General features: G+C 40.8%; 1 protein-coding gene across 1 annotated transcript in view; it reads left to right on the forward strand.

Annotated features, from left to right (window-relative positions):
• The window catches only part of LOC130021016 (aldehyde oxidase 2-like), an 87,754-nt gene that overhangs the window by 62,241 nt on the left and 4,456 nt on the right, over positions 1-21,057 (forward strand). Inside the window, exons 28-34 of the mRNA XM_056111763.1 lie at positions 104-232; positions 2,253-2,327; positions 3,294-3,346; positions 5,751-5,865; positions 11,476-11,541; positions 11,672-11,860; positions 14,420-14,587. Of these exons, the coding sequence (XP_055967738.1) occupies positions 104-232; positions 2,253-2,327; positions 3,294-3,346; positions 5,751-5,865; positions 11,476-11,541; positions 11,672-11,860; positions 14,420-14,587 (795 nt within the window). The remainder of the gene's footprint in view (positions 1-103; positions 233-2,252; positions 2,328-3,293; positions 3,347-5,750; positions 5,866-11,475; positions 11,542-11,671; positions 11,861-14,419; positions 14,588-21,057) is intronic.

Genomic DNA, 21,057 nt, shown 5'->3' on the forward strand with positions numbered 1-21,057 from the left:
TCAAGGATATAATAAAAGTTACGAATTTTAATTAGAAAAAAAATGACTCACACTTTCATAGAAGCCTTTGCAAGACTTGAAAATATGTTTGTTTTTCTTCTAGGTGGCCAGCCGTGAGTTAAAAATCCCCATGTCTCATATGCACATCTGTGAGACCAGCACTTCCACGGTGCCCAACACAATTGCCACTGCAGCATCTGTCGGCGCAGACGTCAATGGCAGGGCCGTCCAGGTGCTTCCTCCTGGGGATCTGTTCCATGGGAAAGCCCTTTCCATAAGTTGGGTTTTCTTAGCCCAAAACAAGCACAAGTGGTTGGTTTCAGAGATGTCATCTATATCACTAAGCATAGGCCTGGGATGACTAAATGTTGGGAAAATGTTTTAAGCCGAGGTGATAAATAGATACAGAGTATTCTGGCTCAAATACAGCCAGTATTTGCACCTGGAATGTTCCAGAGTGTTCAGAGTGTTCAGTCATTCGAGCATCCAGATCCAGGTTCCTTTATCTTCAAAAGGCAGCTTTGACAGTTGCCCTTCAAATCATCATCACAGTCAACTAGAGAAGGTGAAGAGCAAGGAGACCAAACATAGAAATAAAGCATTTCCACTCCTCATTCATTAGCAGAACCACATATAATTACCAGAGCCAAGCTTCAGTGCAGGGGATGGTCGGGAAATGCCAAGTAACAGGAAACCTTAGCACTAGCTACTCTGGAACAAAAGGAGAATGAATCTCGATGAGCAGACAGTCTCTGTCCCCAAAAGAAACTGAAGAATGTGGGTGTCCAGTAATGAAAAGCTGTGCAAGATTCCTCTGTCACAAACAAGTTCCTACAGGCAAGTCAGCAAGCAAAAGTCCAATCAGGTAGATAGGGTACAATTAAAGCATCTGTACCTGTGAAATCATATCAACCTAGTAGTGCCTTGTACTTATGTTTTGAGTGAGAAAAAAATTGTTAAATCTTCACATTTTTTAGAATAAAACCATAATGTTATAGTCCTTCATTGAAATAATTGGTTGACTATACTTTTGAAGTAATATTGTTTGTCATGTTCCTGTTATGACCATTCCACTTTTTGAATGAGAGGAATTGTAGAGAGGAACACTCCTCATGCCCAAGACACTGAATTTGTGTTACCACTTTCAAATCATCTTACCTTTATGGGTATACCTCTTTGAGGCTAAGATACTAAGGGTTATTTTTGCTCAGGACAAATAAATGGGAAACCACAAATTCTTTATACCCAATTTGAAGTAGGATCAAATACAAGATAGGAATAATTCAGTATTATGGAAGTTGTCAGCCTAAACTGGTTATTCATGTTTTAGGGTATTGAGATTTAGGTTTCTGTTTCAAGTGTCAGAAATTCTGTATGTCTATGTTATTATAACATATTTAAATATTTTCTCACTTTATACCCCAAGCTAAAACTCTTATTGCAGCAGTGTATGAATGAACAGTTGATTAAACAGTAGAAAACTTAATAATGTTTCAGACATAGAGGCAGATTGGCATATCACTGTTGCAGATTAGAAAGCACATTTTTAAGAATGAAAACAAGAGATGGGTTGGGGACAATGAAGTAGTTCAATGGGCCAAATTCAGGCTTTGCATGAGGAGACCTATCCCCAGCACCATATGATCCCCAAGCACTGCTAGGAGTGAGCCCCACCCCCCAGCACAGAGGTGGAAATAAACCCCAGCACTTGTTGGTGTGTACCCCCCAAAAAGAAGATGTTCTATTTTGTTTATTTTCATGACTAGGGAATGAAAAATATAATAAAAGATATAAAAAGAAAAGTAATTAACAGTATAAATATTCCTAAGAAGGGAACATGAAATCAGAAATTCAACCTAGGGGCTAGAGAGATAGCACAGTGGGTAGGGCGTTTGCCTTGCACGTGGCCGACCCGGGTTCGATTCCCAGCATCTCATATGGTCCCCTGAGCACTGCCAGGAGTAACTCCCTGTGCATCGCCAGGTGTGACCCAAAAAGCAAAAAAAAAAAAAGAAAGAAAGAAAGAAATTCAGTCTAACACATATTTTAACTGGAAGTGAATCAAAAAGGGACACTCTTCCTCAACTGATTCTCTACTCCTGTGTATTTACTGTTTCCAAGTTCTCATCATATCAGTATTCGTCATTCCCTAAGAATTTACTGACCCAATCAATTATCCATTGGCATTCCTTCAATATACCCTAAGAAACCAACCATCTCTAATGGGGATGTCATTTCTTTGCTCCTTCAAGAATGCTTGTCAAATCCTTCTGAAACGCCTTGAACCCATCATTAAGAAAAATCCAGAGGGCACATGGGAAGATTGGGTAAGTTCCACTGTCTGTATTATAGATGAGAAAAAAATCAAACCAATGCAGAGAGAGTCCTGGCAGACCCATACCACATAGGGACACTTCTAAGAAGGCAAAAGAGAACAGTCTCACCAGAGCTGAGAACGTTGATTCCTAAGATATGTAACAACAAAAAAAAGATATGTATGGAAAAAGCACACAAACAGTATGCCTGAGGAAAGGAATAGGCATATCTGGAGGGTTCCAAAAGGCCTCACCCACCTTGTTGAAATAAGAAAAAAGAAAAAACTGAGCCTTCTGGTTACAGAAAAATATTGATGTTTTACATTTAGAGCAATAGCACAGAGGGTAGGGCGTTTGCCTTGCATGTGGCCGAGCCAGGTTCGATTCCTCTGCCCCTCTTGGAAAGCCCAGCAAGCTACCAAGAGTATCTCGCTCTGACAGTAAAGCCTGGCAAGCTACCCGTGGCATATTCAATATGCCAAAAACAGTAATAAGTCTCACATCAATGGAGATGTTACTGGGCCTGCTCGAACAAATAGATGAATAACGGGAGGACAGTGACAGTGACAGTGGCAGTGACATTTAAAGAGGACAATTAAAAGACTGATTCTAATGACTATGTCCCAAGGAAGAAAACTGATTTTAATTCAAGTTCACACATCCCATAATCCAACAATAGTATAGGCTTATCCTTTTTAACAGTTAACTGACAGTTACAAACACACTTCCTAGAATTTAACATTCAGAAGGGAACTTCCAAACACCGTGTAAGCTAAGCCTCCAGCTTCGTGGGTATGCAGCAAAGATTCTGTTGGGTTTGCTTCATCCAGACTTCTGAAACTTGTTCAGTAAAGAATATTATGATTTTTATTACTTCTAACTTGGGACCAATGATTAATTTCAGGTTTGGGATATAGAATCATTTTTACTTTCACCTAACAGATTACTTTATTTTGACTAAATATACCCAATCTGCAGATAGAAGCTGCCTTTGAACAAAGAATTAGTCTTTCAGCCACTGGATACTACAGGTAAAAATTACAATAAGGTCTTGACTTTTCTTGTGATAAAATATGGGTGTTTTAATTGCTCTGGACTCCACTTTCCTTGTTTGTAAAATAAACTTTGATTATGTTATTGCAAAAGTCCTTCCTAGGGTCCAAATTCTACATTTCACATAAAATCTTTGAGCTCTGTCCAAAAAAAAAACTAATAAAAATATTGTGTTGGGTAAAAAATAGTAATAAACAGGACTTGCAGGAACTGATCATTATTTACTATTCTTTATAATGAATAATAAAAGAGATCATTAGGCCCAGAGAGATAGTACAGCACATAGGGCACTTGAATTTCATGCAGCTGGCTCAGGTTCAACCCTAGGCACCCCATATGGTCCCCGAGCCTGCCAGGAGTGATTCATGAGTGCAGAGCTAGGAGTAAGTCCTGAACACTGCCAAGTGTGTCCCCAAAACCAAAATAAATAAGCAAAAATTATTAGAAATTAATTTCAGCTCAGTTTTACAAATCTCTTTATCATGAAATTGTTCTGGTTTGAAACCCTGTGTTATGTGGGTAGATGATCATCACCATCATCAATCATGGTTATGCAGCACTCAGCAGTGGGGTTGCTCAGTAAGGCCTGTTGAGTAAAATACAGCAAGGAGAGCTGGTTGTTAAATATTAGAAAATCTATGACATCAGTGTTACAATCTAATGAAACAAACCACCGAACGAGGGCCTTGAGATGGAGAGAGAATAAGTAATGTAGGTACTCATAAAGGAAGAATAAAATTGTAAAAGAATGAAAGCAACCAGTGCTGGCATGGATGTGGGGGAAAAGGGACACTCTTTCACTGTTGATGGGAATGCCCACTAGTCCAGTCTTTCTGGAAAACAATATGGACAGTCCTTCAAAAACTAGAAATTGAGCTTCCATATGACCCTGCAATACCACTTCTCGGAATATATTCTGAGGATGCAAAAAATCACAGTAGAAATGACATCTGTACCTCTATGATCATTGCAGCACTGTTCACAATAGCCAAAATCTGGAAAGTGCCCTAGAACAGATGACTGGTTAAAGAAACTTTGGTATATCTATACAACGGAATACTGTATAGCTATCTGGAGAGATGAAGTCATGAACTTTGCTTATAAATGGATAGACATGGAGAGTATCATGCTAAGTGAAATGAGTCAGAAAGACAGGGACAAACATAGAAGGACTGCACTCTTTTGTGGAGTATAAAACAACATAACATGAGACTGACACCTAAGGACAGTAAATACATAGGACAGATAGATTGCTCCATAGCTGGAAATCTGCCTCATAGGCATAGGAGAGAAGGCAGCTGGAATAGAGAAGGGATCACTAAGAAAAAGATGGCTGGAGGAATCGGTCAGGATGGGAGATGTGTGCAGAAAGTAGATAAAGGAACAAATATGATAACCTCTCAGGGTCTGTATTGCAAACCATAATTCCCAAAAGTAGAGAGAGATTATGGGGAATTATGTCTGCCATGGAGACAGAGGGAAGGTGGGAAAGGGGATATTGGTGGTGGGGAATGTATGTGCACTGGTGGAGAGACAGGTATTTGATCATTGTGTGATTGTAACCCAAACATGAAAGCTTATAACTATCTCATGGTGATTCAATAAATTTTTTTAATTTAAAACAAAAAGGAAGAAGAAAATGAGGTAACAGTCTAACCCAGTGCCCTACATATAATGAGTTCTAAATTCCTAAGTTCAGTTACCCAAAAGCAAATAAACCCTCTAGATTGGTATATCTTCCACTATGAAGTAAAGCATTGAACTATTAACCCCTCCCCTTTTTTCCTTTTTTTTGGGGGGGTCACACCCAATATTCTACAGGTCACACTCCTGGCTCATGCACTCAGGAATTATTCCTGGCAGTGCTAGGGGCACCATATCAGATACTGGGAATTGAACCCAGGTCAGCCACATGCAAGGCAAAATCCCTACCCGCTGTGCTATTGCTCCAGTGCCCCCCCTTTTTTTAACCAATCTTCACTCTATGTATAGTTAACCAAGTGTAAGGGGTCTCTCTGGGAATATTTTTAAAAAGCAGCTGAAGTCTTCCATGTGCAGAAGTAAAGCTCCAACCTAAACCATCACCACATCAAGGTACACTGTGAAGCCTGGAACCAAATGGTCTCTTACTATCTCTCCTGTTAACATGCTGACTGCAGTATAAAAGTATCCTCTTTAAAGCACCAGCAAATCATAGTGTTGCTTTAACTAGCTATATTATAAGTACAGGGAGCAGTTTAAATTAGTATAAAGAGCAGTTCGAGTAAGCATCAATCTAAGGAAATGCTATTATAAATCTTTAGTAAATTTTTTTTTGATGTATCAACTTTGCACACAGAACCCCCACTACCTCACACTGAGTGACTTTGTTTCTTCCATCAGGGGTTACAAGGCCTTCATGGACTGGGAGAAGGGTGAAGGAGACCCTTTTCCGTACTATGTCTACGGAGCTGCCTGTTCTGAGGTTGAAATTGACTGCCTCACAGGAGCTCACAAGGTAAGTCAAATGCAGTTTTTCTCTTGGCTAAAACAATAATCAAATTTCCTGGTTCATTAAGTAGTCCAATATCCATGTATCATACTTGTATAACAAAAACAATATTCTTTCCATTCCATGGAAAATTCTAGACATCTAGCCTTATCCTGAAATTCTACTTGAAAATAAGTACTCAAGAAAGGATCGAGACTGACAACAATGCATTGCATTTTATATTCTATTTCAGAACAGCAATAACAATAACAACAACAACAAAAACCTTTATAAAGTTCTTTTTCAAAGGGGTAGGGGTTTTCCTAATGAAAGGTCATCATCATATTTGTTGGTCGAATCGTTCTTCATATAAATACTGCATGAATTAGATTTTTATTTTTATGGGATAGGGGGTTGTTGAGGCCATGCCAAGCAGTGTTTAGGGCCTACTCCTAGTTCTATGTTTGGGATCACTCTAGGCAGTGCTCAGAGTCCATATGCTGTGCCTGAATTTAAACCAAGATAAGCAGGAGCAAGATAGATGCCCTAACTCATACACTATCTCTCCAGTCCATTATGATAGCACAGCGGGTAGGGCGTTCGCCTTACAAGTGGCCAACATGGCCGACCCGAGTTCGATTCCTCTGCCCCTCTCGGAGAACCCGGCAAGCTACTGAGAGTATTTGATATGCCAGACACAGTAACAACAAAGTCTCCAATGGAGACGTTACTGGGCCCGCTCGAGCAAATCGACGATCAACGGGAGGGCCTTTACCTTATAGTAAATGAAAAATATTTGAGAGCTTCTACCCTCACATTCCCCTAAAATTTATCCTTGGTATACCTTAATATTATGTTTCCATTTTTATTCTCTAGTACTATTAAGAAATAAATTCATGAAATTAGGATCCTTGATTGCTTATAATAGAAAACATACTCTTTTTTAAAGTGTTTCCTAAGGCTGGATAGTACAGAGTGTAGGGTGCTTGCCTTATACACATTCAACCTGGGACTGAGCTTCGCACCACATGTGGTCCCCTGAGCCCTACCAGGAGTGATCTCTGAGCTCAGTGTCATGTGTAAGCCCTGAGTACAGTCAAGTATGACCCCAAAACAAACACCCCCCCAAAAAAGTGCTTTCTAATGCTTTCCACATTACAGCACGTACAATATTTGTCAGCCTCACAAATATTGCAGACAGGAATCCAATGTTGCCAATGACCAATCTAGGTGTCCTATCCAAGATTGTCCTACCCAAAATTGTCATATTTGTGACATACTTATTTCCCATTTGAGACTCCACATTGGTAGAGAAATGTTTTTAGATATCTCCTTATTGTCTGAATCTTCCCCACAAAGATAATATTGCCAGATTTAGCTAGTCAAAATAAAGAATGCTGTATAAATTTGAATTTCAGGGAAAAACTAATGTTTTTCTGATACAAATATGTTCTGTCAAATTTTGTTTGTCTGCTTGGGGGCCATACCTGGAAAAGCTCAGTGCTGACTCCTGGTTTAGTACTCAGGGGTTACTCCTGGTGGGTTCTGGGGACCATATGGGATGCCAAGGATCCAATCTAAGACAAACTCCCTACCTCTTGTACGATCATTCTAGTTCCTCTGGAACATAGTATTTTTAGCTGACAATTCCAGTTGAGGGCCTCAGTATTGACCTCTGAAGAAACAAACCTCATGGGGTTCTTCCAGAAGTTATGGTGCCAAAAAAATTAAAATTTGATCTACCAGACTGTAGAGATAGTACAGGGGCTAGGGGTATTTGCTTTGCACAGGATAGCCCAGGTTGGAACCTCAGTATCACATAGAGTCCTTAAGCCCCACCAGTAGTGATCCCTGTGCACAGAATCAGGAGTAAGCCCTGTGCACAGGAGGTGTTCACACCCATATCTTCAAAGATGCCACGCCACTGGCCGAGCAAGTGAAAACAGAGATAGATAAATGGGACTATCTTAAACTAAGAAGCTTCTGCACCTCCAAAGAAACAGTGACCAAAATACAAAGACAGTCTACAGAATGGGAAAGGATATTCGCCGAATACACATCTGACAAGGGGTTGATATCCAGGATATACAAAATACTGGCTAAACTCCACAAGAAGAAAACATCCAACCCCATCAAAAAATGGGGCAATGAAATGAACAGAAACTTTCTCAAAGAAGAAATCCGAATGGCAAAAAAGCACATGAGAAAATGCTCTACATCATTAATCATCAGGGAGATGCAGATCAAAACCACAATGAGATACCATCTCACACCACAGAGACTGGCCCACATTCAAAAGAACTAAAGCAACCGATGTTGGTGCAGATGTGGTGAGAAAGGGACACTCCTTCACTGTTGGTGGGAATGTCGACTGGTTCAGCCCTTCTGGAAAACAGTATGGACAATTCTCAAAAAATTAGAAATTGAGCTCCCATTTGACCCAGCAATACCAATCCTGGGAATATATCCCAGAGAGGCAAAAATGTATAGTCGAAGTGACATCTGCACTTGTTTGTTCATTGCAGCACTCTTTACAATAGCCAGAAACTGGAAGAAACCTGAATGCCCAAGAACAGATGACTGGTTAAAGAAACTTTGGTACATTACACAATGGAGTACTATGTAGCTCTTAGAAAAGATGAAGTCATGAAATTTACATACAAGTGGTACAATATGGAAAGTATCATGCTAAGCGAAATGAGTCAGAAAGAGAGGGATAGACATAGAAAGATTGCATTCATCTGGGGGATATAAAGTAACAAAATATGAGATTAATACCCAAGAATAGCTGAGATCAGCACCAGGAGGATTACTCCATAACTTAGAGGTCAGCTGGGTATTCTAGGGGAAAGGGCAGTTCAGATAGAGAAGGTAGCACCAAATAAAGGGTGTTTGGAGGATCCTCCCAGGAGGGGAGATGCATGTTGAAAGTAGACTATGAACTGAACATGTTTGCCACTCAATGCCTCTTTTGCAGACCACAACACCCAAAAGGAGAGAGAGAACACAGGGGATTGCCCTGCCACAGAGGCAGGGGGGGATGGGGGTGGGGTGGATATTATCCATGGTGGTGGAAAATGGGCACTGGTGGAGGGATGGGTATCTGATCATTGTATAATCAAACCCAAGCACAAAAAATTGTAAATCTACAACTGTACCTCACGGTGTTTCACTAATAAAAAAAAAATTTTTTTTTCTTTTTAAACTATTTAAATTTTTTAAAAATCTTCCCTGTGCTTTCCTGTTACAGCTAAAAGGTCTGTCTTTTCAGTATCCTTGACATAGTGTTTTTCTTGAAGTGGCAAACTTTAATAAAATTAATTAGAGAGTGATTTTAAGGACAGGTCTTGTTGTTTACTATGGTTGGTGATCTAAAATATTTGGTTATTCACTTACAGCCAGCCCTTTCCTCCTGTTGTTCAGCACCCATATTGCAAAGTATATCAAGGAAGTGAATTTAAGGCCCACTTGGAGTTATGTCCAGTCTCCTATGTGTGCAGCTTGAGAATAGGTGAAAGCTGGGCCCAGTACCCATAGTAGATCGTCTAGAAGTACGAGTCCAGGTATTGAGTCTAGGTGCTTAGAAGAACCATATGGAAAGCTCAGGATTGAAGATAAGCAAGCAGCACCTTACCTACTGTACTCTTTACAGCCCTTGAGAGGTTTTCTGTGACTCCTAGCAGCCTATACCAGAAAAAAAAAAGGGCTAAGGACTGAAGCAATAGCACAACAGGTAAGGTGCTTGCCTTGCACACAGCTGACCTTGGTTCAACCCCTGGCATCCCATATGGTTCTCTGAGCACTGGCAGAAATAATTCCTAAGAACACAGCCAGAAGTAAGCATCACTGGTTATGGCCCAAAACAAACAAACAAACAAACAAACAACCCAAAGAAAGGGCCAGATAAATGTGATGTTTCTCCGGGAAAGAAGATTAATAAAGTGGAAAATGGAATAAATACTTCCATCTCATATGTTTCAATGTCTTATAAATACCTAAAATTCATATAAGTCACTCTGGTTTTAAGATTTCCTCAGTGAAATAGCAAACAACATGACTTACATCAAACTACCATGAGACCGGATAAACCCATGAACTATGCTAATGCAGACAATCCCAAGCTAAATTAAAACAGTTGGGAAAGAGCCAAAATAAACAGGCTCAATTATTTACTAAGTGACATTTAAATCCACCAACAAGACATGGACTTTGGAGGTACTTCACAGGAGTCAAAATCAGGAACATAAAAGACTTCCTGGGCCTGTCAGCAGTCCTAGCATTGAATTTGAAGTTTGGCAGATGGTTTACCACCTCTCATGTTGATAAGGCGCAATAAAATATTCATTAACCAGCAGGAATTCCGGAATAACTGAACACCGTTTTAATTTCTTTTTTTTTAAAAAATGACATCTGAGAAAACTTGAAGATTAAACTGGCTTATTAAACAATTTGTGAATCAAGCTGCATCCTACCTTGCAAGCAAAAAGGTGCTCCAAGAACTTGCTTAAATAAAAGGCTATTACAGGCAGAGGAGGATGGTGCCAAAGGTCATTAACGGAATAAAAGGATTGTTTTCGTCAGGATACCCTTACATTTCATGAAGTAGCAGTGAGTAGGCAGAAACAGTGTCTTGACAGGTAATTTCACTAGTGCTGACCAACAAATTCCAGATTGATTTGTTTTAAATCAAGGACCAAGTAGCTAACACACATGACAGAGCACATCCCTAGCATGTACAAGGCCCTGAGTTGGACCCCTGGCATTGGTAAGCCCTTTCACAACGCTGTGTGAAATTCTTGTGCCCCACCAGCACTTTCTGACCCAGGTACTGCACTTTCAGACCCACACCACTAGGCAAAACTGTCCCAGGCAACCTTGATCACCACTGGGTGTGACCCATATGGAAAAAAATTACAAGGCTAGAGAGATAGTAACAGGGGTTAAGGCCTTGATTTAATGGCTGCATAGTGAGATACAACAATCTTCATTAACTTTCTTCTAAAGAAAAATTTTTTATCATTCTGTTAGCAAATTATTGATAATAAGCAATATAAAATAAATTATTGAGGGTCTGTAATGGGGGCAAGGTTTAAGGGATGGTTGGGAAAATTGGAGACAATGGTAGAGGGAAGGTGTAATGGTATGGGATTGGTGTTGGAATATTGAATGCCTGTTACAAATCATAATGAACAATTTTGTAAATCACAGTGTTTATATAAAGTGTAAGAGGAAAATAAAAGTTTTTAAAATAAATAAAAGTACACTTGTCTTGAATGCGACTGTCCTCAATTCATTCCATGCATCACATAATTGCCTCCTGAACACCACCAGGAGTTATCCCTGAACATAGACCCAGGAGTAAGCCTGAGCACCTCTGAATATGGCTCAACCACCCTGACCTCCCCCCAAAAAATTAGGACTTAAAAATTTAACAAAATAAAATTCTACTCCTGGGCAAGATTAAAGTGATCAATAAATTGGGTTACTGAATTTTGGTTTGATGATATAGGATTAGTGTAACTAACATCATTTGGGCCTACCATGTTTTTAATAAAGTATTTTTACATTAATCAAAATAAACATTAAGAATTACTTTATTCAAAATTTTATGGTGGATTGATTTTCTTTGTTTGGCAGAAAATCAGAACAGACATTGTCATGGATGCAAGTTTCAGCCTCAATCCAGCCATTGATATTGGGCAGGTAGGTGCTTGACCACTTCAATGGTTGCATCTTTCTGAAAGGCTATATTGATATATATTTATATATACTATATTAAAAGGGTAGCTGAAAATTATACAATACCACAGAGTTTGATGTTTTCCCTCTTTAGGTGGAAGGTGCATTTATTCAAGGAATGGGCCTTTATACTACTGAAGAACTCCACTATTCCCCAGAAGGTGTCCTGTACTCTCGAGGCCCGGATGAGTACAAGATCCCCACCATCACTGACATACCAGAAGAATTCAATGTCTCCCTATTGCCACCATCCACCACTCCAATAACCATCTATTCTTCCAAGGTAAGCCCCAATCCTATACTGTGTAATAGGAGAGATTTGGTGACATTGTCAGTGGAAGCTGGTGGGCACAGTAAAAGACATCAACCGTGACCAGACCTCAGACATTAGAGATTTAGAATCTGGACGTGAATCTACCTAGAAAAACATGAAATTCAGAGAAGAAACATGCTCTGCCCCATGATAATCAGGAACTAAGAGCTTTATTTAATATCTTCTATACTGGAAACTCAAATTCAGGCAAAAGTGTGGCTTTAGTACAAATATTGTTACCTAACATGTTAAGACTGAAATACTAAGTTGGTTGAAAACACCACTTATCAGGAATGTGTCCCAGACTGATCATTCACCTCCTAGGGACCTGGGGTCTTCAGACATACCCAGAATACATCTAGAATATTTCTTAGCAGTGGTGGGAATGGATTTTTCCCCCAGGGAACAACTTATAATGTCTGGAAATATTTCCAGTTGTCACAACTGAGAGAGAAAAATGATCCTATTAGTAGAGGCCAGGACACTGCTAAAGAGCCTTCAGACACAAGACAGCTCTACACAGACACAGAAAGAATTATCTGAGGCAAAATGTCAATGGCATCAGGAAGCAAAGACCCTTAATAATTGCTAAAATAGTGAAATTGTACATTAAAATAAAAGTCAGTTTTTGCATTATTATGTGCCAACTATGTGGAAACCAACCTCTAAGTAAAATCTTTACTTAGTTTTGAGATGTATTGTTAATGTTTTCTATAAAAATCATATGGGTGGGCTGGAGAGATAGTATAGCAGAAAGGGTGCTTGCCTTGCACGCAATGAACCTGGGTTCTATCCCCAATATCCCATATGCTTGGTCCCCCAAACACCACCAAGAGTTACTCTTGAGTGTAGAGCCAGGAATAACCCCTGAACATTACTAAAACCAAAACATTATAAAACCAAAAATTTAATTAATTAACTTAAAAAACTTTAGAGACTTCTTACTAGAGATAGCAAATTAATATCACCAAAATTACTACCCTAAAATGGATCCCTATATATTTGCTGGAATTTGATCATTTTCTGACCAGATCCTACCTTAACCCAGGAGCTCCTGTGTGCATGAGAATGGAGATAGGCAGGGGTGAGGACAGAGGATTGAAAGAAAGGATAATCCAGAGACCTTTGGGCTAGAAGTCATCCCCTGGGGAAAAGGCAAAGGCAGCTCAGACCCACAGAGAACACTAAGATAATGGAGCAGGAAGGATTCAGTCTTGGAGACCCACTGACCAAATCTAACTGCAAAGACATTTTCTTTGATTTTTTGACAGTGTTTCTTAAAGTTGGGGACTTTTTATTTAGGGACAGGAAAAGTCCACACCCAGTGATGCTCAGGGGGATACACCTGATTCTGGGGTCAGGAATGATCGCTGGCAGTGTTTGGGATACCATACTGGTGGTGGGGATCAAACTAGATCACCATGTACAAGGCGAGCACCTTATCTCCTGTACTATCTTGTGGGGTTAGTTAATTTTCTATTAAAATACAAATATCTGGTTTGTCTTTTAAAAAAATAGATGAGTTGTTGATTTTGGCCACACTTCTGAAAGGCAGCAAAACACTAGAAGGAAATTCAACTGCCTACATTAGGCAAGATACATGAGTATTTGTATGTCAAGATCAATCCAAATGTTCTTTAGTGTCTCCATCTACCCATATCAATCATTTGTCAAGGATAAGTTAGCAGCCATCATCTATTACCCACATACATGCATTCTTCTAGAATCCCCTGCCTCCCCTGCCTCCCCTGCCACCGGAGTCCTGTGAGGCATATTTCTCTGTGCTTATGAAGTTGGTGAGCTCAATCCTCTGGCTAATCTCCTCCCTCCCTCCCTTCCTCCCTCCCTCCTTCCCTCCCTGCCTCTCTCTCTCTCTCTCTCTCTCTCTCTCTCTCTCTCTCTCTCTCTTTCTCACACACACACACACACACATTTCCCCTAGAATAAATATTTAACCCAAACAAGTTTCAAGATGTGGGACGTTGGGAAGAAGAAACAGAAAGTAATGGGTGAACAGGCATCAGGCTTCAGTTACATCAGTGGCGTGGGAGAGTGGTGTAGCCATATATTCAAAGCACAGACTCAGCAACACTGAAAACATGAAATCTAAGTGCAACCACTGAAATTTTGTAATATTCCTGTCCGGTGACAAGCAGGGATGGAATGAGGATTGGGGTCATGAGATATACAGAAACACTGGTAGAGGGAAGTCAACATGGGTTTTGAAATATTACATACCTAAAATTCAATTATCTATAACTTTGATAAATCATATTCTTTAATTAAAAATAATATTGAGACAAATTAATAAATGTATAAAAACTCTAAAGAACAGATGTGGAAAGTTCAGATGCTCACAGATTTTTTTTTAAAGCTTCATACAATCAGCCAACATTTACTGAGAACCTGGGGTACATAAGGTCCTGTGCTAAGTGTTAGAAAGACAATGGTGAACATGACCTGACCCCTGACCTCCAGTGATTTTCCATGTAGTTTAAAAGCTTCTAAGACAATTGTGCTTACCCACAGGGCCTGGGTGAATCTGGGATGTTCCTGGGCTCCTCTGTGTTCTTTGCCATCATGGATGCAGTGGCAGCAGCACGCAAAGAGAGGGATGGAGGTGAAGACTTCACAGTCAGGAGCCCTGCTACCCCAGAGCAGGTACGAATGGCCTGCATGGACCGGTTCACAGAAATGGTAAGAAATTGCTGATTTGTTTTCCTAAAATAGATTTTTCATAGCCAAGTAGAATACTGCAAATAAGTTGCATGTCGGCTTACACACAGCCAACCCAGATTTGATTCCCAGCACTACATATTGTCCCCCAGAGCCCTGTGGTCAGACCACAGAGCCAAGAGTAAGCCCTGAGCACTGCCAGGTATGTCTCTTTCCAAAAAATCATAAAATAAAATACACTTTACTATGTTAAATTGTTTTCTAAAGATCTTTTCCTTGGCATTTTCACATATAAACCAAAGTCTGAATGAAGTGAGGGAGCAAAACTAAAGCAGGTCACTTCTTTTAGGCAAAGAAGAGCCAGTGCAAAGGCCCTATGGCAGTTTCAGTGAATTCAAAGTAGCCTGGAACTAACTAGCTCTCAAAATGGCTTTCTGCATTAGTTTCTGACCCAGCCTCTGTGGTAAGATAGAAGCATTTGAAAGGCTGAAATCATTTTCCTTGACAAAGAGAAAAGAAATAAATACGTATCTGCTTATCAAAAGGGTAAAATCTGGATAGTTCTTGAGCAAGATTTCTGCCAACCAGCCTCCATTACAGGTGTCTCTTTTATTCATTTGTTTACTTATTTTAGTTTTTGAGTCACACCCAGCAATTCTCAGGGGTTACTCCTGGCCCTCCACTCAGGAAATATGCCTGGCAGTGCTCAGGGGAGTATATGGGATGCCAGGGATCAAACCCAGTTTAGGCACATGCAAAGTAAATCTCTCCAGTCCCCAACGTGTCTATTTCTTTAGTTTGTTAGAAATTGGTGATACATTCAGACAGAGGCCTCCTGAAGTTCTCATACTCTGGCCTTCACACAGATCAGTCTCCTGAAAACATCTTGAAACAAATTCAAGCCTTCATCAGAATTTGTTCACTATCACTATCACTATAACCCCGTTGTTCATCAATTTGCTGGAGCGGGCACCAGTAATGTCTCCATTCATCCCTGTCACGTGCTAGTGTAGCCCGATGGCATACTGGGGGCTTTTTCAGGGTCAGGGGAATAAGGACCATCATTGTTACTGTTTTTGGCATATCGAGTACTGCCACGGGTAGCTTGCCAGGCAAGATACTCTCGAGTATCCCGTGCAGGCGGGATACTCTCAGTAGCTTGCCAGGCTCTCCGAGAGAGATAGAGGCCTCTGAGGCAGCCTCTAATCACCTTTACAGATGTTCCCAGTCAGACATGTATGTGGGCTGGATACTCTTGGTAGCCTACTGGGTTCTCTGAGAGTGAGAACTAGACAATAAGAGATCGGCCCCGCACGCTTGCCAGAGCTTGGTTTTATAGTCTCTGGATCTTGGCCGTTGATGGGGTTACACGGCAATTGGTGGGTGAAACTGTCTAGCTACTGGAAGATGGGAGGATCTGGGTGGAGGAGGCCCAATTCCGAACCGAGCAGGCTTGGAGATCTCAGCCCCGGATCCCACACACCTGGGTTCCTCTGCTGGTTCCTTCATGCGTGAGGCTCATCCTAGCGTGTGGAGAGTGGTCTCAGCATGGCTGTGGCTGAGTCCCGGAGGTCTTCAGCTGCTGGGACTCTGCTCAGGGCAGAGAGGAAAACTCAACTCGCCCCCCTCCAAGGGGCCCCGGTGAGGATAACCGAGCGTGAGTGCAGGAGACTCTGTGTTGTTCCCTTCCGGGAGCTTGTTTTTTTTTTAAGAATTTGATAGAACTATATATTTCTTCATTGAAACATGTAATGACTCATACTAACATATAATATTGTACAATACGAAAAAATTTAAACATGTATACTACTGTATTTGACCTTTGAATGTTGTCAAAACACAGTTGTTTTGATGAGTAAGAAAGTCAGAGGGTCAAACAGTCTGTATACTAGAAAACAAGCATCAGAGAGTTCACAGTCTCTTCTGAGTAGAAAGGGTTGGTTTTAACAACTCCCTTAAAACCATGAGGAAAAGCACAGCCTGCATATATCTGTTTCTTAATTTTTTTTAAGTAATCAAGCTCTCTGTACTTTCACCCTGAAATTAAATAACTATGCATATAAAATACAAATCATTCTGTAAATATTGGAGTTAAGATCTCCACCAAAAAGAAGTTTATGTGAATACACATAAACTTCTCCAAAACATGCCACTCCCAAGGTGACACTCCAAAGGGCTCAAAAATAATTTCCATGTTAAATCAAGTTGACCTGCCAAAGGCAGAAAAACACAGCTCTTAAGAATAGCAACCTCAGGGCCAGAGCAATAACACAGCGGGTAGGGCGTTTGCCTTGCACGGGCCCACCAGGGTTCGATCCCCAGCAACCCATATGGTCCCCCGAGCACAGCCAGGAGTAATTTCTGAGTGCAGAGCCGGAAGTATCCCCTGTGCATCACCGCTTGTGACCCAAAAAGAAAAAAATAGAAACCTCACTTGCACCGCTACTAGCTTCAGACTTCAACAAGACACATGTTTTTTCACCCTGTTGTTACTTTCCCCTGATCTGAGTGGCGACTGATACTTTTATACACTGGTTCATCTCAGTTTTGCTTACCTACTAGTCAGTACTGTTCTGGGGTGGTAATTTCTGCTCTCGAGCCCAGCAAATCAGTCTGATTTAGCTAAATTCAACTAGAAACATCACCTATAGATATCATTTCCTTTTCAGTGATAGGTGGGAAAAGAATGTATTTCTTGGAAAGTGTGCTAAGTTCATACAGTAATTTAAAATTCCGCAAGGGAAGAAATTTCCCTCCAGATGTGTGTTGGAATGCTGTATGACTGAAATCTAATCATAAACAGCTTTGTAAGGGTCTATCTCACAGTGATTCAATGAAAAAGTTTAAAATTATTAAAAATTAAAAAAACTAAAAGCAAAAATTTCCCTCCAAGCCAGAAAATGCCAGGGTCAGAGCAATAGTACAGTAGATAGGGCTCTTGCCTTGCATGTGGCTGGCATAGGCTCAATCCCTGGCATCCCATGTGATCCCCTGAGCCCACCCAGAGTGATCCCTGAGCATAGAGCCAAGAGCAAGCCCTGAGCACAGCTGGGTGTGGTGGGGGAAAAAGCCATAAAATGCCTAATTAACACTTTCAAATTAGAGCTTTCCTTGCAAACAGTGATTATCTTTTAAAAAATCTTTCAGATTGAGGGACATTTAATGCTCCACACTTGAAAGTTTTTAAAATACTACCTTAGAGAATTTGGCCATAGGCAGGTGCAGAAACTACTTTGTACCTTGTACTCACTAGCAGTAAAAGTATCTATTAAAGTGACTGAAAAAATATGGCATGTGTGGGCTGCTCTGAAGAAACCACATAAAGTCAATTGGAAAATTCAGTTTCCATCTCACAGAAGCTAAACTCAGACAGCTTAGCTCTGAAGAAAGTTTGTAAACAGGTTTCAGCTTAGCCCATATTTTCAAGGGGAAGTTTCCTGACTCATAGAAATTCTTGTAACCACAGTGAATAGCTGTGTCATGTGTTGTGCTGAGACCTGATTTTACAATAACTTAATGGGTAGGGGGAATCCTTCCATTCTAGACCAGTCCCCAAGTCCAAATAGCGATGTCTGTCCTCCCTATTCTTCTGTAATGGGGAGTGTCTACTCAGTGGTAAGGGCCTTTACCTTTCCTTTCACCTCTGCAAAAATCCCCTTCCTAGAACAAAACCTCTTTCAGTTTACTCCCCCATCTCTTTTTTATAACTGCAGCTCTCAAAATCCCCAAGACTGAATTTTTCTCCCTGCTCCAAAAGCCCAAGCTATTAAAGGTTGGCAGTATAAAATGTAACTCATGTTTGGGTCAGAGAGCCAGTACAGGGGGTAAGGTGCTTGCCTTGCATCCCACCAACCCCTGCTCAAATTCCCTGCACCACATATGTACCCTGAACACCATAAGGTCTGATCTCTGAACAAAAAGCCAGGAGTAGTCCCTAAGTATCACTGAACACTCCCCCCGCTATGCCTCTCTTCCTCACCCCACAGAAAAAGTGTCACCTGATTCAGGAAAGGGAGCCCCTTTCTGACATATGAAAGAACAGAGGATGTAAACATTTCACTGCCCCCCAGCTGACCTGCACTAGCTCAGCTACACTGAAATTCCAGCCTCAACCCCTTCCCCTTTCTGAGCAGGAGAGATGGACCACTAGTCGAATGACACTGTACTCTATTGCCAGTGCTACTTCCAGCTTAGACAAACATGCAGTCTCCAGTTTGTTCTGTGAAAGTTAATCCACAGATCACTGGCAGGGCCTTAAAGTTGCACCATTGTTCCTCAGTCACAGGGGTTTTGTGACAGAGCAAAGGCTGACAGCACGGCCCTGAGTGGAAAGGCCCAGAGTGCCTTCCTCAAAATGTGAGACCTATTACTATGGCAGGAGCACACACATGCACACTCAGACAGAGGCTCATTTTTCACCTCTTTCTTCTCCTCCCTGCCTCTTGCACTTTCTCTTTGTAGAAGAGATTGTACTGGACTCTAATAGGTTGTGAAACCAGGTCTGCTTTGAACCTACTTTTCCCAGGATGCAGAAACTGAATTTTATTCCCTATAAAACTCGATTTAAAAAGAAGGCGCATATGCTGCCTGAGCACATGTGTCGCCCGCATCTCCCCTCTTGATATGAAACTTTCATGTTTTCATGTCTAGTGCTGGGATGTGTGTAGGGCTCTCTCCGCCCTTGGAGAAGCCTGGGCTCTCTTTTGAGTAGGTTACTCTCTACTATCTCTCACTTTCTCCCTCCTTCCCTTCAAAACCTCCAAATAAAAACTGTGTAATTTAAAAAAAAAAGCGGTGATACTTTGCACATGACTTTCTTTTTTTAAATTTTTATTAGTGAAACACCATGAGGTACAATTGTAGATTTACAAATTTTTGTGCTTGGGCTTCAATTATACAATGATCAAGTACCCATCCCTCCACCAGTGCCCATTTTCTACCACCATGGATCCCAGTATCCCTCCCACACCCATCCGCCCATCCCACCCTGCCTCTGTGGCAGGGCATTCCCTTTTGTTCTCCCTCTCCTTTTGGGTGTTGTGGTCTGCAAAAGAGGCATTGAGTGGCAATCATGTTCAGTCCATAGTCTACTTTCAACATGTATCTCCCCTCCTGGGAGGATCCTCCAAACACCCTTTATTTGGTGCTCCCTTCTCTATCTGAGCTGCCCTTTCCCCTAGAGTGCCCGGCTGGCCTCTAAGCCATGCACATGACTTTCTTACCAGTGAATGGATATCTGATGCCCTCGCTGCTGAATGTGTATTCCCCTAGTCTCTGGAAAGTGACCCCTTTATTTTCAGAGAAGCAGTCGAAGAAAGAGATAGGGGAAACACCCAAAAAGGAGAGCAGGCATCCCTCAGATTAAAGGAAGAGAAAACCTGAAATCTTGCAGTTTGCTGCAACATAGGTGGAACTAGAGGGCATTTGAAGTAAAATAAGTTGGAGGCAAAAGGATAAATAGTGGATGATCTCACTCATCTGTGCTATCTCTGGAGGCAGAACAGGGAACAGACAATGTCAAACCATAGCTAGCAGGCTTTTGGCCTTGGATCACAATACTACGATAACTAGAGTGGGAGCTTTTTGGGAGACATTAGTGGAGAGTCTTGGGCATTTTGGTGGCTTGGTATGTATACCAAGACCATAAGTGTCAACTATGATAATTTTTTAAAGTAATGATAATAAAATAATTAAATTTATTTTTTTGAAAGAGGGAGAAAATAATGGAAGGGACAGTTGGGTTTCATGTTCAGGTAAAGGATGGTAATGAACTGTTTTTTTTGTTTGTTTAGTATAAATACATGATCCCTGGAGTTAGAGAGACTGGGATTAGAGCTCCTACTCTCTGATTTGCTCATCTTCACAGGTCATGAGTTCTTGTAAGGGGACAGATGTGTAGAGAGAATAATTCTAATTATTTTTCAGGTTGTTATAATAATTGAATAAAATAATATAGAAAAAGCATTCAGCAGTTTTTATACATAGTAAATGGTCATCACTCTGTAGAGATGATCATAAATCCCAAAACCAACTACATGTTCAGTGACTCATTTGATGGACTCACAGAATCAGAAAAGACAGTTATATTTGTTGCAGATCACTTTTAAAGTGGAAATAAGAGATGTTTGAGCCTCAAAAGGGAGTGTCTATTGCTCTCCTTTCTATCTATTTCTGTGACCCAGGCAAATTCCTGGGTGGTTTCAGACTGAAAGTCGGCCATGAACACTTCACAGTGCAGACTTACCTCTCACCAGCTCCATATGGCAGTTATCAATCTGTATCTGAGTCTTACTTGATCTACACAACATATGCATTGATCCCTGCTACCCAGGTTCTCAGGGAATTGGGGGACTGAGTCTCAAGTGAAGAACTGTTCTTTGTAAGGAAAGTCACTCCTAACTTCTATCCATCACTTTCCATCACAGAATATAATTTCAGGAAGAGGTAAGTAGGGAATAGAGATTATGAGAAAGAAAAGAGAGAGAAAAATA

Source organism: Sorex fumeus, unplaced genomic scaffold, assembly GCF_029834395.1.
Source record: "Sorex fumeus unplaced genomic scaffold, SorFum_2.1 ptg000014l, whole genome shotgun sequence".
Lineage (NCBI taxonomy): Eukaryota > Metazoa > Chordata > Mammalia > Eulipotyphla > Soricidae > Sorex > Sorex fumeus.